Source organism: Bombina bombina, chromosome 9, assembly GCF_027579735.1.
Source record: "Bombina bombina isolate aBomBom1 chromosome 9, aBomBom1.pri, whole genome shotgun sequence".
Lineage (NCBI taxonomy): Eukaryota > Metazoa > Chordata > Amphibia > Anura > Bombinatoridae > Bombina > Bombina bombina.
The window spans coordinates 151,709,138-151,736,656 of record NC_069507.1 but is presented as its reverse complement, the minus strand read 5'-3'; the positions used below and the strand labels follow the sequence as shown (position 1 = coordinate 151,736,656).

General features: G+C 37.4%; 1 protein-coding gene across 1 annotated transcript in view; it reads left to right on the top strand.

Moving 5' to 3' along the window:
* The window catches only part of LOC128639575 (glutathione S-transferase omega-1-like), a 121,353-nt gene that overhangs the window by 42,650 nt on the left and 51,184 nt on the right, over nucleotides 1-27,519 (top strand). Inside the window, exons 3-5 of the mRNA XM_053691711.1 lie at nucleotides 18,138-18,246; nucleotides 20,367-20,589; nucleotides 24,805-24,906. Of these exons, the coding sequence (XP_053547686.1) occupies nucleotides 18,138-18,246; nucleotides 20,367-20,589; nucleotides 24,805-24,906 (434 nt within the window). The remainder of the gene's footprint in view (nucleotides 1-18,137; nucleotides 18,247-20,366; nucleotides 20,590-24,804; nucleotides 24,907-27,519) is intronic.

Below are 27,519 nucleotides of genomic sequence, written 5' to 3'. Positions count from 1 at the left end.
TGGTAGTTGGTTTGCCAATTTATGTCAGTTAGTAAATTAAGTACATGCTTTGAATCTCTGGTGTATGATGGTAATTGATTAACCAATGGTTGTAAAATGGCATCAAGCCACTGGGACAATCTTTCAAATATGGAGTCTATGCCGCTGACTATTGGGCGGCCTTTTACGTTGGTAAGTGATTTATGGACCTTGGGGAACATATGGAACACTGGGGTCCTAGGGTACCTGACATAGAGATAGTCTGCAGTATTTTCATCAATAAAACCATGTTCAACACCATCATCTAAGATGCTACTTAAGAGTTTCTTATACTCATTTGTTGGATTTCTAGGTAAGAGCGAATAGTCTGAAGGATTGTTTAGCTGTCTGAGAGCTTCTGATACATAATCTTTCCTATCGAGGACTACAATAGTGCCCCCCTTATCTGATGGTCTGATCACTAGATTTGGTTGTTGTTGTAATGACCTAAGTGCTTGTGATTGTCTTTTAGTCAAGTTATGTGCTGTTCTGTCTGTGGTCTCCTTCAATTTCTGCAGATCTGACTCTACTCGTGCATGGAATGTCTCTATTATTGGCCCTCTATTTTGTATCGGGTAGAAGGTAGATTTATTTTTGAATGAAAAAGCCCTATTAAGCGTTCCAGATACACTATTGCTCTCTATAGCTAGATTTTGGAGAGATATAAGATCACAGACTTCTGAGAATGTATTTATACCTATACATGATGTAGTATGAACACTAGCCGATTCAGAGTGAGTAGTCTCATATGGAGTATCTGCAAAATGTTTCTTTAGTGTGATGTTCCTTACAAATTTGTTTATGTCAATGAGTGTTTGGAAAATGTCAAAGCTTGTGGTAGGTGCAAAACCTAAACCCAGAGACAATACATCTATTTGATCCTTAGTCAATACAGTTGAGGATAGATTTACCACACTATTTATTTGTATTTGGTCTGTGTGCGGTTGCCCCGTACAGGGTATCTCTCTTGGCTGTTGTATGGTGTCCCCCCTATGCCCTGTGAAGGTGGGTCTATGGGAAAAACCTGATTCAAAAGTAGCATATCTTGTGCCCCTGTGTTCCCAATGTGTGTACTCATTTGTTCATCTGATCTATTAGTGGGAACGTACTTAGACACGGTGTTTTTATCTTTATGTCTTGCCCCTTGTGGTACCAGGCTTGTGGATGCTATGTTAGGTATACCTAACATAGCATCCACAAGCCTGGTACCACAAGGGGCAAGACATAAAGATAAAAACACCGTGTCTAAGTACGTTCCCACTAATAGATCAGATGAACAAATGAGTACACACATTGGGAACACAGGGGCACAAGATATGCTACTTTTGAATCAGGTTTTTCCCATAGACCCACCTTCACAGGGCATAGGGGGGACACCATACAACAGCCAAGAGAGATACCCTGTACGGGGCAACCGCACACAGACCAAATACAAATAAATAGTGTGGTAAATCTATCCTCAACTGTATTGACTAAGGATCAAATAGATGTATTGTCTCTGGGTTTAGGTTTTGCACCTACCACAAGCTTTGACATTTTCCAAACACTCATTGACATAAACAAATTTGTAAGGAACATCACACTAAAGAAACATTTTGCAGATACTCCATATGAGACTACTCACTCTGAATCGGCTAGTGTTCATACTACATCATGTATAGGTATAAATACATTCTCAGAAGTCTGTGATCTTATATCTCTCCAAAATCTAGCTATAGAGAGCAATAGTGTATCTGGAACGCTTAATAGGGCTTTTTCATTCAAAAATAAATCTACCTTCTACCCGATACAAAATAGAGGGCCAATAATAGAGACATTCCATGCACGAGTAGAGTCAGATCTGCAGAAATTGAAGGAGACCACAGACAGAACAGCACATAACTTGACTAAAAGACAATCACAAGCACTTAGGTCATTACAACAACAACCAAATCTAGTGATCAGACCATCAGATAAGGGGGGCACTATTGTAGTCCTCGATAGGAAAGATTATGTATCAGAAGCTCTCAGACAGCTAAACAATCCTTCAGACTATTCGCTCTTACCTAGAAATCCAACAAATGAGTATAAGAAACTCTTAAGTAGCATCTTAGATGATGGTGTTGAACATGGTTTTATTGATGAAAATACTGCAGACTATCTCTATGTCAGGTACCCTAGGACCCCAGTGTTCCATATGTTCCCCAAGGTCCATAAATCACTTACCAACGTAAAAGGCCGCCCAATAGTCAGCGGCATAGACTCCATATTTGAAAGATTGTCCCAGTGGCTTGATGCCATTTTACAACCATTGGTTAATCAATTACCATCATACACCAGAGATTCAAAGCATGTACTTAATTTACTAACTGACATAAATTGGCAAACCAACTACCACTGGCTTTCAGTGGATGTGGTCTCTCTATATTCTAGAATTCCACACAATAGAGGTATTGAGGCAGTAAAGTATTTTTTGACCACACATACAGAATACACATTGGATTTTCAAAACTATGTTTTAAGAATTCTAGAGTTTCTTCTGACTCATAATTTTTTCACCTTTGAAGGGCAATATTATGTCCAAAGATGCGGAACGGCCATGGGGGCGAAATATGCCCCTTCTTATGCAAATTTATTCCTCGGCAAATGGGAGCTAGATAATATCTTTGACCATAGTAACCCATACAGATCACATATTTGTTTTTTTAAACGCTACATAGATGACCTGCTATTTATCTGGTCAGGCTCACCTGCAGACATACAGATTTTCATTGAGATGATCAATAATAACAATTTAAACCTAAGTTTCACCTACATCACAGACACTAAGTCTATTAATTACTTAGATTTATGCCTTACAGGAGAAAGGAGTGGACAAATTACCTCTAAAGTATATCGTAAGCCCATCTCAGGCAACACCCTCCTGCACGCTTCCAGTTGCCATCCTAAAAATACATCGTATGCTGTTGCTAAGGGCCAGTTTTCTAGGCTTAAGAGGAATTGTAGCAACACTGTGGATTATGTGCAGGAGGCTGACTGTCTTGAGAAGAGGCTCAAAGAAAGAAAATATACACGCAGACACATCAAACAAGCTAGATCAGCTGTAGACAAGCTAGATAGGGATCAACTTTTGGAAGATAAACCCAAACAAATACACGGTGATTTTCAAGGTGTACACTTTGTGACAACATACAGTACACAATTCTCACAGATCTGTAACATAGTTAGGAAAAATTTCCCTCTACTGGCAGCTGATGATAAGCTGATTGACACCGTAAAACAAGGGGTCAGGTGTTCATATAGAAAAAGTCCCACATTAGCATCCATTTTGTCACCCACAGAACTTAAACAGACACTACAACCTACAAGTTCATGGCTACAACATTTAGGTATGTTCAAATGTGGCCATAGAAAGTGTAAACCCTGTGATTTTGTTTGGGTTACCAAAGAATTTACTTCTACAACAACTGGTCAGACTTACCCTATCAAAACCTGTCTCAATTGCCAAAGTATGGATGTCATATATATTATTATATGCACCCTATGCAATATCCAGTATGTAGGGTTAACCTCGAGGGATATAAATTCCCGTATTAGAGAACACTTCTCTACTATCACAAAAGGCACGTCTAGTACACCTCTGGTCCAACACTTTGCTACCAAACACAGATGTAGCTTAAATTCTTTTAAATGGCTGGCAATAGAACAAGCTAAGGTGCCTAAGAGAGGAGGCAACCTAGCGAATATACTTGCCAAAAGGGAAGTATATTGGATTTACACCTTGAAAACTAGACTACCTTTAGGATTAAACTCCAGATATGATTTAATCAATTTTTGGGAATAGCTTTATAGTTACATCTATTGTAAATTTTACCACATATTACATCTTTTATATTACACATTTTATGTACAATTTACTTATTGTCATGTGCCATTACTGAGATTACATGTGTACATATTCTCACTTTATGACTGTTTTATATATGGAGTAATACGCACATTCACAAGCATAATTGTTCACATTAGGCCATTACTATGCCATATTTCTGACATTTACAAATATATATATTTTTCCAATATATATTTTTATAGTACAGTCATCAAGGATCATACCAATTAGGGCACCTATCATATAAGGGTATATACATCTTACTTTAGTGCTTTTTCATTTTCATTTTTATTTACATTTTTGACTTGTATCTTGAATTATTCTCCTCCCCTTACCCTCCTACCCTGTCCTCCAAAACACAATATACAGGGTCTATATAGTACCAAAATTAGCCTCAGTACACTATATCAATTAAATATCCATGATACCATTGTACATACTTTAGAATTATTCATCTGGTAGATAGGGGTTTAAACTAACATCATGTGTATTTGGAGCATTAATTATTATGTGGTAAATCACACTATACTTTTATGGCGTACCTTGCAGTATTTTATACATTTTCTATTTATATATTTTCTATGTAATCTGTGTGGTCTATATGGCCAGTGTCTTTAACACTAATATCATCAACTAATGTTGGCTTTGAGATTATACTACTTTGTAAATGTATTTACTTGCAAATGTATACACATGTGTTGTTTCAGATCCAGGGAATTAAGGGTTAACTCCTTTTCTACCTGTGGAGTGTGGGCGTACTTTGAATTTGTATTTTTGTCCAATCAGATTTTATCACCACCTTTTTAAGTATGTACTCACCTGCATGACACCTATGGCTATGATTACGGCTGCTGGCCGAAACATGTAAGCCCTGGTGTCACGCTCACACACCTTTCCTGTTTTTTCAGTTTGTGCTGCCTGTTTGGCGTTTTAACCAAGCCTAATAAAATTGGATTTTATTTCACTCAAAAGCTGGATCCTGCCTTCTTTGTGATTGTTAATAAATATAATACAGGGGTCGGCGGTGTTAGGGGCAGCAGATTAGGGGTACATAAGTATAACGTAGGTGGCGGGCGGCAGATTAGGGGTTAAAAAAATTTAATCGAGTGGCGGCGATGTGGGGGGGCCTCAGTTTAGGGGTACATAGGTAGTTTATGGGTGTTAGTGTACTTTAGAGTACAGTAGTTAAGAGCTTTATGAACCGGCGTTAGCCCTGAAAGCTCTTAACTACTGACTTTTTTCCTGCGGCTGGAGTTTTGTCGTTAGATGTCTAACGCTCACTTCAGACACGACTCTAAATAACGGAGTTAGAAAGATCCCATTGAAAAGATAGGATACGCAATTGACGTAAGGGGATCTGCGGTATGGAAAAGTCGCGTCTGAAAAGTGAGCGTTAGACCCTATTTTGAGTGACTCCAAATACCGGAGTTAGCCTAAAACCAGCGTTAGGAGCCTCTAACGCTGGTTTTCACGGCTACCGCCAAACTCCAAATCTAGGCCATAGACTGTTCACCCTAACGATCCTGTTATCTGCTATGCCCAGCAACTTTCATCACGGATCACAACTGTTATATGTACTCTATTTGAAAGCCTAACTCAGAAGAACAAACTGTGCCTCATACATGCTCATATTAAATAGTGTATGACAAAAATATTTATTTAATATGAGCATCTATGAAGAGCAGTTTGTTCTCCTGAGTTATGCTTTCAAATAGAGCATGTAACAAATAAATAAATAATACCAGCCAAATGTCAAAGATTGCTCTGCTACTTCTAGTGGAACAAAATAAATGCTTCTACATATCAGAAAATATTCTTGTCTGGAAATGAATGTTATTGAAAACTAATTTTACACACCGTTCTGTCTGTTCTGCAAGCAGAGCTGCTTATGTTTTTTTTTTTTTTTGGTTAGTCCCGCGTTTTTTTAAGCAAATGGGAAGCTAGAACATCTATCAGTGCTGAACTCGCTTCAAACATGAAAAGGCATTGTCTGTTATTTTTAGTTAAAACACACTATGCATGTCAGAAGCAGGTCCTGTATTTTCATGTTAGAAGAAGTGAGTTCAGCACTGTCTAATAAAGTATTTGAAAAAAAACTGAGCAGGTACCGTAACCGGACTTTAATAGAAACAGTGCAGTTAACATGTCATTAATATGATGGATTCGCCATGCCCGCATAAATTAAGGGAGAACTGAACTTTACTGAACATTTTATAATTGTTACCCGGCAGCTAGTTCTGTGCAATCAACACACGTCTGCACCTCGTCCTCCTGAGAGTCCTGACACTGTAAAGACATCACAAGTTCAGTATATTGGAGTGGGAGCTGACTAACTGACTCAAGTTCTGTTCAAACTTCACAGTGAATAGATCAAGTTCTGTCTCTCAAAATCGCCAAAATGGCTGCACAAAATAATTTGAGCTCCTCTCAGCTCAACAACTATCTCTGCAATGAGATTTTGCGCCGTTGAGCTGGCAGGAGCTTGTCAAGCGTCATCACGTGACTGTGAGTGATGACGCTCTTCTCTGTCACTGGCTGCTGCTGGCCTGCTGCCTGTCTCTCTCTAACACCTCCCACCCCTTGCACAGGCTGAAGTGTGCGAACAGCAGACTATGGGGATGGGGAGGCTGGGAGCAATTTTAGAATGTGCAAAGCACAGTGCCATAGCTTAGCTATCGCACATGCGGTTAGGGCTCAGATAGAGTAAATTAGTACAAGGGCCAGGGGCTACAGGCTGTATTGTGTAAAATAATATTATACACCGTAACTTACTACATCATTAAATAAATGTAATAAAAAAAAAGAAAATAAGTTTGTATTGTATTTTTTTCTGGGGGTAAAAAAATATATAATGTTTTCAATAGGGGGCTATTGGAAAAATTATATATATATATATATATATATATTTTTTTTTCTTCTGGGATGCTGGGGGGGGGCACGTGTGAGTGTGCTCAAATGGAGGAGCCTAGACTGCCTGTCAGTGTGTTCCAAATGATTGATTTTACATGCTGGAGTGTATTAGATTGTTTACAAATATGACCTTTACCTTAATTGTTTCATTTAAAATATCTGCTGTTGGTTGTTGAAACCAACACCTATACTGAACATTTTAATTCTGCAGTATTGGTTATTGAACAGCTATGTAAGCAAGAGGCAGCAGCAGAACTCAACCTCTTATTGAAGGGAGAGAGCTCAGCCTATTTAAAATGGTGTTTGTGAGCTCCTTTCAAACACAATAAACTACTATCAGCTGCTTGTCTGATTATATTGTCCCTTATGTACTTGTGAACTCCTGTGCTTTTTCTAAGCTTACCAACTTCCTTAGATACATTTGCATCCATAATTATGCAACATAACTCAGAAGCTATAGCTACTAAGACTGATTTTAAATGATCAATTTGATCCAAAAACACTTTCCAATTTACTTCTATTATCAAAGTTGCTTTGTTCTCATGGTATCCTTTGTTGAAGAGTATACCAAGGTAGGTAAGGCACATGTGTCTGGAGCACTATATGCAAGCAAACACTGCTGCCATCTAGTGCTCTTGATAAGGTATAACATTGCTAAAAAGCATTCTTGCAAAACTGCTGCCATATAGTGCTTCAGACAACAGCGCTCCTGAGATTAATTTTAAAGGGACATAAAACTCTAAATCATTCTATTATGATTCACATAGAGATAGAGAATGCATTTTTAACCAACCTTCCGACTTAGTTATATTATCATATTTGATTCATTTTATTGGAATCCTTTGTTGAATGTGCAGCAATGCACTACTGGGAGCTAGCTTATCATGTTGAGTGAGCCAATGGCTAGAAGCATTTAAAGAGACAGTTTACAACTTAGTCATCTTAAAGTCTAACCTTAGATTTAGCTGCAAAAAGCCTCCTGCACCTTTTCTATATCATGCAGCAGTAACAGTAAAAATGTTATTTTAAAATGAATATTGTTTCTGGCCACTTTGAAATGGCTGCCAACCTTAGCCCACTGATGACATCATGATCTGGGCTGAATTTGACATCCAATCACAAAAAGCTCAAAAGTTGGATTTAACAACCTGTCACTGCTGTTTAGCAGAGTGCATAGATGCAGCCTAGATTGTGATGTCATCAGTGGGCGGAGCTTGGCAGCAATTTCAAACTGGCCAAAAACACTAATCATTTTAAAATAACTTATTTACTGTTCCTGCTGCATGATATAGAACGAGTGCAGGAGGCTATTTGCAGCTTAATCTAAGCTAATACTTTAAGGTGTAGACTGTCCCTTTAAGTGTAGCCACAAATGAGCAGCTAGCTCCCAGTAGTGCATTGCTGCTATGTTTTTCAACAAAGGATAGAATAAGAAAAAAAGCAAATTAGATAATGGAAGTAAACTGGAAAATTGTATGGTCTATCAGGATCATAAAAGACAAAAGAAGTTGTATATGTCCCTTTAAAAAATACTGTATTTGCATGTGATATTGTGGCATTTGTAGCTGTTCCCAAATATTGTTGCTCTGAGGGTATCAATTTTTTTATTATATCAAAAACATTTTATTAATTAAATCATTTTATTATCTCACTATAATGACTAATGTTACGTAATTCAATGTCATTTTCATATTTATACTGCTAGAAAGTGATAAGGCTCTGATAAAGACCTAGCTAATCAGCATGCTGAGAAATGGGGAGCCTTCAGGCTTTCCGGAAACAGAAGTTATAAAAGCAGCGGTCTAAAGACCGCTGCTCCATAACTTGTTCGCCTGCTCTGAGGCGGCGGACAGAAATCAACCCGATCGAATACGATCGGGTTGATTGACACCCCCTGCTAGGGGCCGATTGGCTGCGAATCTGCAGGGGGCGGCATTCCACAAGCAGTTCACAAGAACTGTTGGTGCAATGATAAATGCTGACAGCGTATGCTGTCTGCATTTATCGATGTGCAGCAGACATGATACGCTACATCGTATCATATCCGCTCGCACTAATATAAATCTACCTCTTGGTCTCTTTGTTTATAATAAACGCATGTTAAAGATTAACTGAACAGGAAAACTGAAGTTATCAATCATCACATAATGCATAAAAGCCTAATTTGCTGTTTTAAATGGTTTTTTTTTGTTTGTTTGTTTTTTAACTCCCACGGCTGCAAGGTGCACAAACACGCAGGTCCCAACACACAGTATTTTGTTTATCAACAGTCCTTTCTTGCACCAATTAATTCTAATTAATCAATCAAATCAGCCAAAATGATTTCAGTAGCTCTCATCCTATTGGCTGATTTGAAAATATCAGCCAATAGTAATGCAAGGTATCCCAAATATAAAATGGGTACCTTGCATTCGAGCTTGAGTGTGCGGCAACGATCATAAGAAGATGATCCTCCATGCTAGATGGTTCCGTGGTTGCCAGTCCTGTTCTGCGGTCACCTCTGCTCTGCGCCGCTTTTGCCCTGGATGAAGATAGAAGAGGTCCCCGTGCTGGATGAAGATCTTTAGCACCTGGAAGACCTTCTCCACCGAACTTCAGGAACTGTGAGTACCTATTTGGGGGCTAGACTTAGGTATTTTTGGGTGGGTTTTTTTAGATTTTTTTATTTTAATAGGCCGCAAAAGAGCTGATTGCCCTTTTAAGGGCAATGCCCATACAAATGCCCCTTAGGTTTTTTTTAGTGTTAGGTTTTTTTTTTATTTTGGGGGGTTTGGTGGGTTGGGGGGAAATGGCGGATTAGTGGCTAATAGTTTAAATAGGTACTTTGCGATGTGGGGGAATGGCAGTTTAGAGGTTAATACACTTTATTGTTATTTGCAATGTGATTGAATGGCGGTTAAACTCAATTACGGCTCAATGGAAACGAGCCCTCAGTTGTGAATTCAGCTGTGTGCATTAATTACATGATTGCTTATCAAAACCAATGAACAATAGTTCCATGGGTTGGATAATTTCTTCACTTAAAAATGTAATAGTGGTTGGGCAAATGTGCATGTTTATGTTTTGCTGTGGCTTCTGGTTAGATATATATTGTAACCAAGTTTGCAGCAGATTGAAGGGCAAGTCAATCAGAAGTGAACTTCAAGGATGCATTAAAGGGACAGTCAAGTAAAAATGAAAGGGACTGTTCTCCCAAAAACCTTCTCCCCTTTAAATTATTCCCAATGATCCTTTTAACCTGCTAGAGTGTATTAAATTGGTTACAAGTAGCTCCTATACTCTTGTTTCTGCATTTTAAATAGCTGATTTAGCCTGTGGTATCGCCACCTACATTGAACAAATTAATACTGGAGTATAGGCTATTGAATAGCCTAAGTATACACAGCCAGTTGGTCATTTAAAATACATTAATGTAAAAACAATTTTACAGTGTACTGTCCCTTTAAACTTACATGATTCATATAGGGCATGCAATTTTAAATAACTTTCCAAAGTACTTTTATCATCAAATTTGTGTCGCTTTGTATTCTTTGCTGAATGCTCAACCTAGGTAGGCTCATGTGCTAATTTCTAAGCTGTTGAATGCCGCCTCTTATCTCAGTGCATGTTGAAATGTTTTCACAGCTAGACACTGCTCGTTCATGTGTGCTATATAGATAACATTGTGTTCACTCCCGTGGAGTTATTTATGAGTCATCACTCATTGGCTAAAAGGCATGTTTGTCAAAAGAACTGAGGTAGGGCTGCAACTAACGATTATTTTCATAATCGACTAATCGGCCAATTATTTTTTTCGATTAATTGACTAATCGGATAAAAAAACAAAAAAGTTTTCACTGTATTTAAAATAAAATCCAAGCTATTTTGCTTGCAGCAGAGAAGAGGCGCTCAGATGGTGTTGAGGTGCCTGAGATGATATAAGTAGGGTTTTGCCAATTTCACCAAGGTGGGATATTTATCATTGTTAGCACCACCAATGCAAGGGACCTCTTAACAAGTAAGCCTGGATGTCATTCTAGCATAAAAATATCTTGAATATCTATATGCAATGGTAAATACCCAGCTATGAGGTTAGGGAAAAAATATCTAGTCCGCTCTTAAAATAACAGATATATACTGTACTTATAAAGGTTGAATTTGCCTTAATGCATGCACAAAGCAGTCATCCACGGCATACAGAATTCAGTGTGGCCAAAGGTCTATTAGTTTGAATTAAAAAAACTTGTATGAATGACTCAGATTTCCTCAAAGAGACTGGTCACTCAAGAAAAGTGATAGAGAGTACCTGGAAGTAACAAGAATGAATAGGACGGATATTTTAGATCACACTAGAAGTGTAAATAGTAGAAATAACAGGTTTGATGAGTTCAAAGATTTGTAACATAGTGGGGAAGCATCTCCCTATTCTAACTGCCAAAGACAGTCTTTAGAATTATGTTTCCAAGGATTGTAACTATGAGGCCAGACGTGGCAGTAACTTGGTAATATCCTATCACCTAGCGTATTAAAAACACAAAAGACAAATACCAGTAGTTGGCTGAGCATGAAGGGACACTATAAATGCAACTTTAATAAATGTATAGCTTGTAGCCACACAAGGCCCACAAAGAACTTCCAATCCAAAGTAACACAAAGGGTGTACGACCTGTCGGCATGCACAAACTGCCACACAACACATGTAGTTTATTTAGTAGAATGTTCCATCTGTGATAGGCAATATGTGGGGTGTACCACAAGAGAGGCACGCACAGAATCAGGGAACATCTCAAAAATATAGATCAGGGTGTGGAGTGCTCAGATTTGGCAAGGCATTTCATCTGCAAGCACCATAAGGTCACTAACAGCTTTGTTTGGCAGATTATAGAATGCGTCAGAGCCCCCTTGAGGGAAGGGGATAGAAAAAATAAACTTTTTTATAGGGAAACCTTTTGGATTTTTAAACTCAGGACAAGGAAGCCCCTAGGTTTCAATATAACAGTGGATGTCATAAATTTCTGGCAACATCATTAGCTGATTTTGCTACTGACTCCCATTGATGCCCATATAGCATAGCTGAGTAGTTCAATCCATTTAGTCCCTTTTAATTCCATTAGTAAATAGAGAAGATATAGTGTATTAAAATGTCATTAACTCAAGACCGGGTTTGTGTACTTGGCTGGTATAGGGAAGAGCTTACTACTTACTAAATATTCGCTCTCTATATGGAGAATTTTTGCACTTGGTTAGAGGAATAAAAAAATATTCCATCTGTGTATAAACAGATTCCTAGAAAAACATATACTTTCAGCTTTTTATAGCTTTTTGTAGCCACTGTTGAATAATTTGAGGATGACTTGTTAAGAAAACTATAACTAAATGGCCAATATACACATTTGTTCACTTATTTCATTTAATTTGCGTAATTGAACACAGCATTCTTTTAATTATGTTAATGGTTAACCATATAAATGTCAGGTTACAAGCAGTCACAGTATTTCTATGATTAAGGTGTCCTATCTCCGAAACGCGTAAGAAGTCTGCGCTGTTGTTCTTAAATGTGCTTATATTAGACACTGTTTGTTTTTCCTTGAATAAAGTTACTTTTTATGTGCTTTGAGGCTTGCTGGGATTTTTTGTTGTATATGTATTTGGTACATACCACAATTTATTAAAAATATAAAAAAGGTCAAAAGCTCTAAGGACTATATACCAGTAACAGGACAAATCCTTACACATTTATCAATACAGTACCTATAATCAGAAATAGCAAGTGATCCGCTAATAATTGTACAAACAGATAATAGTGCACATCAATTCAAATAACAAATCCCATCAATCTAGGGCTAGGTGTAAGTAACAAGCTTGGCACTATATCATGCAAAGCTTAGTCCCAAATCACCTGATTTAATATAAACAATCAAAATGATGATTCCTATTATTTCTGGGTTGCACATAAGCAAGGAGTAGTTGTAAACTTAAAAATAAACTTATACTGTCCTGAAAAAGTTAAAAGTAAACATCTGTTGATGTCCTTTAGGCTAAGGACATAACCATAAAACACAATACCATGTGCAGGAGCTTATTGGAGTGAAGCAGCTGGTGTCGTGCACAGACCACTCAATTGTAAACCAACTAATCGATTATGAGATTCATTGACAACTATTTTCATAATCAATTATTATCTATTATATTGATTAGTTGTTGCAGCTCTACACTAAGGTAAGGGTTGCAGTCTGCACAAGCTTAGACACAAGGTAATCACAGAGGTAAAAAGTATATTAGAATAACCATGTTGGTTATGAAAATACTGGGGAATGGGTAATAAAGGGTTTATTTATCGTTTTAAACAATAAAAATGGTTATGTAGACTGTCCCTTTAACTTTGTAAAGTTGACCTATTTGTCTCTGTGTGTATATATGTATGTAAATCTGTAGAACAAGCTTAAAAAAAAAAACACATTGGGATGGCCAAAGCTTGAAATGCAATTCTAGCTGTTTATTTATCCCTGAAAAACTGAGGCCTTGGCCTTTAGTTATCAAGCCGTCAACCTCAAATACGATGGAATTCAGCAGCGTATTTGTGGCGAGGCTGATTCACCTTAGTTATCAAGCCCTAGATACTGGCAAAAGTAGAATTTTGTGATGTAAGCTTCGATCCGCCGGACTCAGTCCGACACAGATCGATTCTTACGTCACTCCAGATGTTCCGCACTATCTGACTACTTTTGCTAGTTATCAAAAAACTAGCAGGTACGCTCGGCACTTTTCCGGGCCAGCGTACCTGGTTTTCAAACCGCTGCCCTGGAGGTGGCGGATCCCATAGGAATCAATAGGAGTCTGACCATAGCAAAAGTTCATGTTCGCTGCTGCCAGACATCCCATTGATTCCTATGGGAAACGTCTGCACCTAACACCCTAACATGTACCCCGAGTCTAAACACCCCTAATCTGCCCCCCTATACCGCCGCAACTGAATAAATGTATTACCCCCTAAACCACTGCTCCCGGAGCCCACCGCAAGCTATACTAAATATGTTAACCCCTAAACTGCCACTCCCGGTCCCCGCCGCAACTATAATATATGTATTAACCCCTAAACCCCCGCTCCCAGACCCCGCCACCACCTACATTATACCTATTAACCCCTATCCTGCCCCCCCCTATACCGCCGGCACCTATAATAAAGTTAATAACCCCTATCCTGCGGATCCCGGACCTTGCTGCAACTAAATAAATAGTTTAACCCCTAAACCGCCGCTCCCGGACCCCGCCGCAACCTATATTAAACTTATTAACCCCTAATCTGCCCCCCTACACCGTCGCCACCTATAATACGTTTATTAACCCCTATCCTGCCCCCCCTACACAGTTGCCACCTATAATAAGTTCATTAACCCCTATCCTACCTCCCCCTACACCGCCGCCACTGTAATAAAATTATTAACCCCTAAACCTAAGTCTAACACTAACCCTAACACCCTCTTAACTTAAATATTAATTAAATACATCTAAATAATATTTCTCTTATTAACTAAATTATTCCTATTTAAAACTAAATACTTACCTTTAAAAAAAAACCCTAGATAGCTACAATATAAATAATAATTATATTGTAGCTATTTTAGGATTTATTTTTATTTTACAGGCAACTTTCAATTTATTTTAACTAGGAAAAATAGCTATTAAATAGTTATTAACTATTTAATAGCTACCTAGCTAAAATAAAGAGAAATTTACCTGTAAAATAAAAACTAACCTAAGTTACAATTACACCTAACACTACACTATCATTAAATAAATTAATCCTATTTAAAACTAAATACTTACCTGTAAAATAAACCCTAAGATAGCTACAATATAAATAATAATTATATTGTAGCTATTTTAGGACTTATATTTATTTTACAGGCAACTTTGTATTTATTTTAGCTAGTTAGAATAGTTATTAAATAGTTTTTAACTATTTAACAACTAGCTAGCTAAAAGAAATACAAAATTACCTGTAAAATAAATCCTAGCCTAAGTTACAATTAAACCTAACACTACACTATCATTAAATTAATTAAATTAATTAGTTACAAATAACTACAATTAAATTAAATTAAATAAACTAACTAAAGTACAAAAAATAAAAAAGCTAAGTTACAAAAAATAAAAATAAAAAGTTACAAACATTTAAAACATTTTACAACAATTTTAAGCTAGTTACACCTAATCTAAGCCCCCTAATAAAATAACAAAGCCCCCCCCCAAAAAAAAATGCCCTACCCTAATCTAAATTAAAAAGTTACCAGCTCTTTTACCTTACCAGCCCTTAAAAGCGCCTTTTGCGGGGCATGCCCCAAAGAATTCTGCTCTTTTGCCTGTAAAATAAAAATACAACCCCCCAACATTAAAACCCACCACCCACATACCCCTAATCTAACTCAAACCCCCCTTAAATAAACCTAACACTACCCCCCTGAAGATCATCCTACCTTGAGTCATCTTCAGCCAGCCGACCACCGATGGAACCGAAGAGGAGATCCGGAGCGGCAGAAGTCATCATCCAGGCGGCGCTGAAGAAGTCTTCCATCTGATGAAGTCATCATCCAGGCGGCACTGAAGAAGTCTTCATCCAGGCGGCGTCTTCAATCTTCATCCATCCGGAACGGAGCGATCTTCAGACGAGCCGACGCGGAGCCATCCTCTTCTTCCCGACGACTAACGATGAATGGATATTCCTTTAAGGGACGTCATCCATGATGGCGTCCCTTCAATTCCAATTGGCTGATAGGATTCTATCAGTCAATCGGAATTAAGGTAGGAAAAATCTGATTGGATCAGCCAATCGGATTGAACTTCAATCTGATTGGCTGATTCAATCAGCCAATCAGATTTTTCCTACCTTAATTCCGATTGGCTGATAGAATCCTATTGGAACAGCCAATAGAATTCAAGCTCAATACGATTGGCTGATTGGATCAGCCAATCGGATTGAACTTCAATATGATTGGCTGATTGCATCAGCCAATCAGATTTTTCCTACCTTAATTCCGATTGGCTGATAGAATCCTATCAGCCAATCGGAAATGAAGGGACGCCATCTTGAATGACGTCCCTTAAAGGAATATCCATTCGTCGTTAGTCATCGGGAAGAAGAGGATGGCTCCGCGTCGGCTCGTCTGAAGATGGCTCCGCTCCGCTCTGGATGGATGAAGATTGAAGATGCCGTCTGGATGAAGACTTCTATCGGATGGAAGACTTCTTCAGCGCCGCCTTGATGATGACTTCATTGGATGGAAGACTTCTTCAGCGCCGCCTGGATGATGACTTCTGCCGCTCCGGATCTCCTCTTCGGTTCCATCGGTGGTCGGCTGGCTGAAGACGACTCAAGGTAGAATTATCTTCAGGGGGGAAGTGTTAGGTTTATTTAAGGGGGGTTTGGGTTAGATTAGGGGTATGTGGGTGGTGGGTTTTAATTTTGGGGGGGTTGTATTTTTATTTTACAGGCACAAGAGCAGAATTCTTTGGGGCATGCCCCGCAAAAGGCCCTTTTAAGGGCTGATAAGGTAAAAGAGCTGCTAACTTTTTAATTTAGAATAGGGTAGGGCATTTTTTTATTTTGGGGGGCTTTGTTATTTTATTAGGGGGCTTAGATTAGGTGTAAGTAGCTTAACATTGTTGTAATATTTTTTAAATGTTTGTAACTTTTTTTTTTTTTGTAACAGCTTTTTTTATTTTTTGTACTTTAGTTAGTTAATTTAATTTAATTGTAGTTATTTGTAACTAATTTATTTAATTAATTTAATGATAGTGTAGTGTTAGGTTTAATTGTAACTTAGGTTAGGATTTATTTTACAGGTAATTTTGTATTTCTTTTAGCTAGGTAGTTATTAAATAGTTAATAACTATTTAATAACTATTCTAACTAGCTAAAATAAATACAAAGAAACCTGTAAAATAAATATAAATCCTAAAATAGCTACAATATAATTATTATTTATATTGTAGCTATCTGAGGGTTTATTTTACAGGTAAGTATTTAGTTTTAAATAGGATTAATTTATTTAAGTATAGTTTAGTGTTAGGTGTAATTGTAACTTAGGTTAGTTTTTATTTTAAAGATAAATTTCTCTTTATTTTAGCTAAGTAGCTATTAAATAGTTAATAACTATTTAATAGCTATTGTACCTAGTTAAAATAAATTGAAAGATGCCTGTAAAATAAAAATAAATCCTAAGATAGCTACAATATAATTATTATTTATATTGTAGCTATATTAGGGTTTATTTTAAAGGTAAGTATTTAGTTTTAAATAGGAATAATTTAGTTAATAAAAGAATTATTTAGATGTATTTAATTAATATTTAAGTTAGGGGGGTGTTAAGGTTAGTGTTAGACTTAGGTTTAGGGGTTAATAATTTTATTACAGTGGCGGCGGGGTAGGGGGGCAGGATAGGGGTTAATAAACTTATTGTAGGTGGCGACGGTGTAGGGGGGGCAGGATAGGGGTTAATAAACTTATTATAGGTGGCGACGGTGTAGGGGGGGCAGATTAAGGGTTAATAAGTTTAATATAGGTTGCGGCGGGGTCCGGGAGCGGCGGTTTAGGGGTTAAACTATTTATTTAGTTGTGGCGAGGTCCGGGATCGGCAGGATAGGGGTTAATAACTTTATTATAGGTGGCAGCGGTATAGGGGGGGCAGGATAGGGGTTACTAGGTATAATGTAGGTGGTGGCGGGGTCTGGGGGCAGCGATTTAGGGGTTAATACATTTATAAGAGTTGCAGCGGTTTAGTGGTTAATAACTTTATTTAGTTGCGGGGGGCTCCGGGGACACCGGTATAGGGGGTAGAACAGTGTAGTTTAGTGTGGGTGCTTAGTGACAGCTTGTCAATAAAGCTGTCAAAAAGCCGAAGAGCAGCAAGATCAGATGAGTGATAACTCTCAAAATCCGCTGCTCATTGCCCCGTACTTGGTGCGCGGCTTTTTGACAGCTTTTTTGATAACTTAGGCGAAATTTTGAAGGTCCGCGGCGGCGATGGTAGGTGAGATTAGGCAGGCGTATTGGACCGGCGAAGGCAGGTAAAGTAGACGCGTTGATAACTACCCCCCATTATCTGTGAATGTTTATTGTGTCATATGTCAATGATACCTCAATAGCTGGCTAAGGTTTGATCAATAGGATACAAACAAATCACTAGTCATTTGGCAATTTGTGATTATGTAATGTGCATGCAAACTTGTGTCTAATATTTCAATACAATTTTATAGCACTAATAATAATATAACAATATAACTTGTTTTAATATACTCACAGTGTTCTGCAAGTTGCTGTAATCTGGGTTCTATATATAACGGATAAACCTCTGTTTTTCAGGCAGCCCAGCTCCAGGACCAGTACCTGATGGATCGATTCGAGTTTATAGCATGAGATTTTGCCCATTTGCCCAGCGGGCAAGACTTGTCCTAGCTGCAAAAGGAATAAAGTAAGCATAACTCGTGCTACGGTAGAATTACATTGTTATGATTATATATTAAATTGTGTAGTCTATCTCAACAGTTGTGGTATAGTGATAAGGTCAACAGAGCGTACAGACATTAAAAGGACATAAAAGTGCAAAGAAAATGATCTAATGTGTGAGAGAATTTAATTATCGTACTAATGCTTTTATATAACAATGTTTTTAACCTCTGTAAAGGGGTTAAACACATGGTTAAATTCAGCTCCAGAGATCTGCTGGGATCTGGTTAGCTAGTGACAAGAAGCATATGTGTGTAGCCACCAATCTTCATCTAACTCAACTGATTTTGAGCAAAGGATACCAAGAGAACAAAGTGAATTTGATAATAGAAGTAATCTTAAATGTCTCTTAAAATTGCATGATGTATCAACCATGAAGTATAAATTTTGACTTTTAAAATCAGGTTAACTTTCCAGTAACACAAGGTAATGGTAACATTTCAGAGTAGTAAAGCAAAATGGGATAGTGGTGTTGGGTGCTTTAGATATTATAATTGATTGGTACAGGTGAATGGGGTCATCTGCTTTTTATTCCTGCTTTTCATATTTTAATCCCTCCCCCATTTACTTAGCTTCATGTCTTGGGTGGGGCAAATAAATTAAAGGGGCATTAAATTAAAAATTAAACTTTCATGATTTATATCAAGCTGCATTTTTAAATATTTTTCCCCAAATTGCTCCTGTTATTTAATTTGCTTCCCTATCTTGATATCCTTTATTGAAAAACATACCTAGGTAGGCTCATGAAGAGCAGTGCATTGCTAACTAGCTGCTGATTGCTGGCTGCACAAATATACCCCTTGTCATTGACTCACCTGATGTGTACAGCGAAATCCAAGTAGAGCATTACTACTCCTTCAACAAAGGATACCAAGAGAATGACTCACAAAAGAAAAAACGTGGGATTCATGTCCCTTTAATTAAATGACTGCTTGCAAATGTATGGATAATGGTACATTTGAGAATTTGGACTGCAACCCCTAGAACTACAAAGAAAGAATGGTGTTATTAAAATTATACCTTTGTTTATAATCACCAGTATAAGTGTCTGCACAACTAAATAAGTTTTTTTTTACGGTTCCTATTAATATAGCTGACTGCCATTTACCCAACATACACAGTTTTTTTAAGGGATCAACATATTGATCTGCCCTACATCTTTCATGTTTTGTTTATATTTAATTAGATATTTAATCGTTCTCAGTTTTGTGAGGGAATGAAAGTTCTTATGACTTTTGCTTTCATTTTCACACAAATCAACTTTTTTAATAAAGGAATAAAATTGTATTTCTAGCTTTGGTTTTGAAGTTACATTTGTATTTAAAGGGACATGGAACTCAAATGTTTTATTTCATGTTTAAGACAGCATACACTTTAAATTACTTTAAAATGTACTTAATTTATCTAATGTGCTGCATTCTCTTGGTATCCTTTGTTGAAGGAGAAGCAATGCACTGCTGGAACTAGCTGAACACATCAGATGAGCCAATAACAACATGGATATATGTGCAGCCACCAATCAGCAGCTAGCTCCCAGCAGTGCATTGCTGTTCATCAGCCTACCTAGGTATGCTTTTTTTTAAAAAAAACAAAAACATAACAAGAGTACTAAGCAAATTAGATAATATAAGTGAATTGGAAAATGGTAAGCTCTATCTGAATCATGAAATAAAAATGTTAGGTTTCATATGCCTTTAACTTAAGCCCTGTGGTCTCAGATAACTTGTCAACACCCTGCGAAGTATTACTTTACTGGACCTATAGGCAATACAGGGTTCAAGTAAGAGTCAGTGGTGGTTCTACCCCAGTATTTTACTTGCACCCTCTCTCAGGACTGTTTGGGCTGAGGAGGTGGTTGAATATTCCCCTCCCTGTTGCTGTCCCTTCATGCCTAGCCATGCTCCTAAAACACTAAGATCCACCATAGAACATCCCAGATTCCAACTCCACCTGATCTGACTGGCCCCACAGTCCTCCCTAGCTTAGTCTAAATCTTCTTAGCCCCTCCCCAAAATGTAATTTCAGGAACTGCTACTGACTGTCTATATCAATTTAACCCATCAAATGTATCTTTATTTTCTTAAGCCATGAATTGGTAAACATAAACACAAAAAACAAGCCAGAGTGGTTTGTGGAGAAAAACCCATTTGGTGTTGTACCTGTTCTGGAGACGAGTAAGGGTCAGTTGATCTATGAATCTGCAATAGTGTGTGAATACCTGGATGAGGCTTTTCCTGGAAAGAAGTTAAACCCTAAAGATCCCTTCCAAAGAGCACAACAGAAGATGATACTAGAACACTTCTCCAAGGTACAAACTGCTGAACAAGCTTGATTGGTAGACTTTTATTGTATGAAAAATAGATGTCTGGTTCCTACAAAGCTTTTCATTGTTCTCCAGTTATCTAATCCTGAGCTCATACAGGAGTATCCCACAGCAGACAGCATTTGGAAAGCAACAAACAAAAATAAAATAATGAACTTGACAGGCTTTTATGTCTAAAACCATTTTGACCATCTTTATTTTATTATAGCCTAATGGTAAAAACTGTTTTTATTGAAGCATATTCTAGATTAAAAGATATAGGGCGCGATCCGATATAGATCGCAGTTTGCGGCGCAAGCGAGGGAACCGGCGTCGCCCGCAGTTTCAGCTCGCAACTCGAGCCATCCCATATAAGTCGCCGTCAGATGCTAACGTGCCGTAAGTCTCACAAACCAGCGATGTCCAGAAATCTGCGCAAGTACAAATTTCTGGCGTCGCCAGTGACTTGCGGCACGTTAGAAACTGCCGGCGCCTATAAAACCTGACTAAAGTCTAAAACACCCGCACTGTCTAACACGCCTCCCTAACATAGCCCGACAAGTCTAACACGCCTCCCTAACATAGCCCGACACGTCTAACCCTCTATCCGCTACCCCCCCTCACTAGCCTAACAATAAAATATGTATTAACCCCTAAACCGCCGCTCCCGTACCCCGCCGCCATCTATATTAAAATTATTAACCCCTAATGTAAGCCCCTTACACCGCCGCCATCTCTATTAAAATGATTAACCCCTAATTTAATCTACCTACCCCGCCGCCAGCTATATTATCTATATTAACCCTAAGTATATTATAGTTAATATAGGTATTACATTATATATATTAACTATATTAACCCTAATTATATTAGGGTTAATATAGTTAATATAGTTACTATAGTATTTATATTAACTATATTAACTCTATCTAACCCTAACACCCCTAACTAAATTAATATTAAATTAATCTAATTCATTTATAAACTAAAATATTCCTATTTAAATCTAAATACTTACCTATAAAATAAACCCTAAGATAGCTACAATATAATTAATAATTACATTGTAGCTATGTTAGGGTTAATATTTATTTTACAGGTAAATTGTTAATTATTTTAACTAGGTCTAATAGATATTAAATAGTTATTAACTATTTAATATCTACCTAGTTAAAATAATTACCCAATTACCTGTAAAATAAATCCTAACCTAAGTTACAAATACACCTACACTATCAATAAATTTAATAAACTACAAACATCTATCTAAAAATACAATTAAATTAACTAAACTAAATTACAAAAAAAAAAACACTAAATTACACAAAATAAAAAAAAGATTACAAGATTTTTAAGCTAATTACACCTATTCTAAGCCCCCTAATAAAATAATAAACCCCCAAAATAAAAACAATTCCCTGCCCTATTCTAAATTAAACAAATTTCAAAGCTCTTTACCTTACCAGCCCTTAAAAGGGCCTTTTGTGGGGCATGCCCCAAAGAATTCAGCTCTTTTGCATACAACAAATACAATCCCCCCCATTACAACCCACCACCCACATACCCCTATTCTAAAACCACCCAAACCCCCCTTAAAAAAGCCTAACACTACCCCCCTGAAGATCTCCCTACCTTGTCTTCACCACACCGGGCCCAACTCCTGATCCGATCCGGGCGATGTCTTCCTCCAAGCGGCAAAGAAGAATTCTTCCTCCGGCGATGTCTTCCTCCAAGCGGCAAAGAAGAATTCTTCCTCCGGCGATGTCTTCCTCCAAGCGGCAAAGAAGAATTCTTCCTCCGGCGACGTCTTCCTCCAAGCGGCAGCAAAGTCTTCATTCTTCCGGCGGCATCTTCAATCTTCTTTCTTCGCTCCGCCGCCGCGGAGCATCCATCCAGGCCGACGACTGAACGACGAATGAGGTACCTTTAAATGACGTCATCCAAGATGGCGTCCGCCGAATTCCGATTGGCTGATAGGATTCTATCAGCCAATCGGAATTAAGTTAAAAAAATCTGATTGGCTGATTGAATCAGCCAATCAGATTCAAGTTCAATCCGATTGGCTGATCCAATCAGCCAATCAGATTGAGCTCGCATTCTATTGGCTGTTCCGATAAGCCAATAGAATGCGAGCTCAATCTGATTGGCTGATTGGATCAGCCAATCGGATTGAACTTGAATCTGATTGGCTGATTCAATCAGCCAATCAGATTTTTTTAACTTAATTCCGATTGGCTGATAGAATCCTATCAGCCAATCGGAATTCGGCGGACGCCATCTTGGATGACGTCATTTAAAGGTACCTCATTCGTCGTTCAGTCGTCGGCCTGGATGGATGCTCTGCGGTGGCGGAGCGAAGAAAGAAGATTGAAGATGCCGCCGGAAGAATGAAGACTTTGCTGCCGCTTGGAGGAAGACGTCGCCGGAGGAAGAATTCTTCTTTGCCGCTTGGAGGAAGACATCGCCGGAGGAAGAATTCTTCTTTGCCGCTTGGAGGAAGACATCGCCCGGATCGGATCAGGAGTTGGGCCCGGTGTGGTGAAGACAAGGTAGGGAGATCTTCAGGGGGGTAGTGTTAGGCTTTTTTAAGGGGGGGTTTGGGTGGTTTTAGAATAGGGGTATGTGGGTGGTGGGTTGTAATGGGGGGGGGGGGATTGTATTTGTTGTATGCAAAAGAGCTGAATTCTTTGGGGCATGCCCCACAAAAGGCCCTTTTAAGGGCTGGTAAGGTAAAGAGCTTTGAAATTTGTTTAATTTAGAATAGGGCAGGGAATTGTTTTTATTTTGGGGGTTTATTATTTTATTAGGGGGCTTAGAATAGGTGTAATTAGCTTAAAAATCTTGTAATCTTTTTTTTATTTTGTGTAATTTAGTGTTTTTTTTTTTTTGTAATTTAGTTTAGTTAATTTAATTGTATTTTTAGATAGATGTTTGTAGTTTATTAAATTTATTGATAGTGTAGGTGTATTTGTAACTTAGGTTAGGATTTATTTTACAGGTAATTGGGTAATTATTTTAACTAGGTAGATATTAAATAGTTAATAACTATTTAATATCTATTAGACCTAGTTAAAATAATTAACAATTTACCTGTAAAATAAATATTAACCCTAACATAGCTACAATGTAATTATTAATTATATTGTAGCTATCTTAGGGTTTATTTTATAGCTAAGTATTTAGATTTAAATAGGAATATTTTAGTTTATAAATGAATTAGATTAATTTAATATAAATTTAGTTAGGGGTGTTAGGGTTAGATAGAGTTAATATAGTTAATATAAATACTATAGTAACTATATTAACTATATTAACCCTAATATAATTAGGGTTAATATAGTTAATATATATAATGTAATAACTATATTAACTATAATATACTTAGGGTTAATATAGATAACATAGCTGTCGGCGGGGTAGGTAGATTAAATTAGGGGTTAATAATTTTTATATAGGTGGCGGCGGTGTAAGGGGTCAGATTACGGGATAGATAAGGTAGATGACAGCGGTGTAAGGGGTTCTAATTAGGGGATAGATAAGGTAGATGGCGGCGGTTTTAGGGGCTCACAGTAGGGGGTTAGTTTATGTAGATGGCGGCGGGGTCCGGGAGCGGCGGTTTAGGGGGTAATAACTTTATTAGGGATTTCGGGGGGGGTGGATCGCGGTTGACAGGGAGATAGACATTGCGCATGCGTTAGGTGTTAGGTTTATTTTAGAAGATCGCGGTTGACAGGGAGATAGACATTGCGCATGCGTTAGGTGTTAGGTTTATTCTAGCAGCCAGTTTAGGGAGTTACGGGGCTCCAATAGTCAGCGTAAGGCTTCTTACGGCTGCTTTTTGTGGCGAGGTGAAAATGGAGTAAGTTTTCTCCATTTTCGCCACGTAAGTCCTTACGCTGCATATTGGATACCAAACTGCGCTGGTTTGGTATACCTGCCTATGGCCCAAAAAACTACGGGCGACGGCAGAAATATACGCGCGTAACTTCTAGGTTACGCCGTATATGTGATACCAAATCAGCGTAAATATTGGCGTCGCCGGCTTTTGCGGGCGACGCTTTATATCGGATCGACCCCATAATTTCTATCTAACCAATACCATGATGCTTGTTGTATTGTCTCTCAGTAATCACAGCACTCATATATCATACATTATATGGCTATATTTGGGGGAAAATTATGATAAATATGGTTAGTAAATATGCTTTTCCCTCTTCTCAGATAATTATGGTGTTATATAAAATCCTTTATGCAAAGCAAAACAAGGAAGATATACCAGGACTAAAAGCAGAAGTGAAAGAAAAGCTAATTGCATTGGATGAGGTAATACAATTTTAGAAGTGAATTTGTTCTTTGCATGTTTTTGTTTTTCAGCCCTTTAAAAAGACACTGAACCCAAATTTTTTCTTTCATAATTCAGATAGAGTATGCAATTTTAAGCAACTTTCTAATTTACTCCTATTATCAAATTTTCTTCATTCTCTTGGTATGTTTATTTGAAAAGCAAGAATGTAAGTTTAGATGCAGGCCCATTTTTGGTGAAAAACCTGGATTGTCCTTACTGATTGGACAGTACCAATAAACAAGTGTTGCCCATGGTCCTGAACCAAAAATTTGCTGGCTCCTTAGCTTAGATGCCTTTTTTTCAAATAAAGATAGCAAGAGAACGAAGAAAAAAATGATAATAGATGTAATTTAGAACGTTGTTTAAAATTACATGCTCTATCTGAATCATGAAATAAAAAATTTGGGTTCAGTATCCCTTTAAGTAACCAATGTTTTTTAAATGCGTTTGTAGGGTTAGTAATTGAAACTGTAGTAATTCTGTTAATTAAAATAAATAAATATACTTCTATATAAGCTTTAGATATGATGTGAATGTTTAAGGAAGATAAAGATGGTCTTTCACTTGGGTATGGTCTGTGTGGGTTGGAGTTGAGGACTGTGGAAGATGGGCTTGGTGTTCATGTGCAGAGTTGGGAATTCCAAGAAGGAATTTTGGCATCTCCAGTTTTTAATATGTAGAGTTGAAATGACAGGTGGGGAAATAGCTCCCAAAATATGACAATTTTGAAAAATGCAGTTGGAAAACAAAAACATTCCCACTGGCTCTGTTCAGAGATGACAAACATAAGCCAGCTACAGAGAAGAAAGGGTTTACTCTACCCCTAACTGTAGTTTTTAAAAGGGCATTCAAGTAATTTTATTTGTTGTCTATGAAAGAGGTATTTTAGTATCTATTACATTATTATCTTGTTTTAATAATTGGATGTCCCTGTCCTGTTTAGATAGTGCCCTTTCATTTGTGTGATATACAAGTTTTATAAGTATATAAGTTTTTAGTTTAATGAAACAAGTAAAAAGCTATCTTCGTATTGCAAATGGAGACAGGTTGAAGATAAGTGTAACATTATGTCCATACGCTTGTTACAGTGTCATGCTGTACCTGTGAAATTCCCCTATAATAGTCTTGTTTTTCAGTACATTTGACTAATGTTTTAATTAAGAAAGGCACCATGAAAAAACTGTATGTGATGACTGTCTAGTACCCTATCGGTCTTAGGTTGGAGAAAATTGCTTTATATTAATTTTTTACACTATCATATCTTTAAACTTCATCATAGTATAATGCATAGCATACATGTTTTATTTATATTTTTTAACATTTTAAGAGTATTTGTTTTCATTTATATACTAGATGGATACATGAACTATAGTGTAACTAAGCTGATTTATATAATAGATGGATACATGAACTATAGTGTAAGCAAGCTGATTAACATACTAGATGGATACATGAACTATAGTGTAAGCAAGCTGATTTATATACTAGATGAATACATGAACTATAGTGTAAGCAAGCTGATTAACATACTAGATGGATACATGAACTATAGTGTAAGCAAGCTGGTTTATATACTAGCTTGCTTACACTATACATGAACTATAGTGTAAGCAAGCTGATTTATATACTAGATGGTTACGTGAACTATAGTGTAAGCAAGCTGATTTATATACTAGATGGATACATGAACTATAGTGTAAGCAAGCTGATATATATACTAGATGGATACATGAACTATAGTGTAAGCAAGCTGATTTATATGCTAGATGGATACATAAACTATAGTGTAAGCATGCTGATTTATATACTAGATGGATACATGAACTATAGTGTAAGCAAGCTGATTTATATACTAGATGGTTACATGAACTATAGTGTAAGCAAGCTGATTTATATACTAGATGGATACATGAACTATAGTGTAAGCAAGCTGATTTATTTGCTAGATGCTTGATTCAGATTGCTTCACTTCCAAATAAAAGCGTCCATAGTGGCTGGGTGGGTAATATCGATCTGATATCACAAATTTAAATATTTTTATAATCATTACACTTTGACTCCCCCCAAGGCCATGTTTAGGGGCAACCAGGCAGCTGTCAGGGGCGCCAGCCACATAGCAGGGCTCCTCCTGAGAATGAGATCTGAGCTTTAATCCTGTTGATACACATACAGTCCTATGCCATTCAGGTATAGCTTACCTTAAACTATTTATTATCAGGATATTGTCAGTTATTAATCAACTATTATCAGAGTATTGTCAGGTATTAAACTATTTATTATCTGGGTTTATCCTCATAATACATAGTTTATTAATACCTGACAATACCCTGATAATAAATAGTTTATTACCTGACAATACCCTGATAATAAATAGTTTACATTTAAAAAAACAACAACTTTTTTGAGGGATGTGTGGGGGTAATGAAAGGAGGGGGTACTCATAAATGAAAAGCCTAATCAAGGGGTACAGGAGAGAAAAAAAAAGGTTGGGAACCGCTGCACTAGATGGATACAAGAACTCTAATGTAAGCAAGCTGATTTATATACTAGATGGATACATGAACTATAGTGTAAGCAAGCTGATTTATATA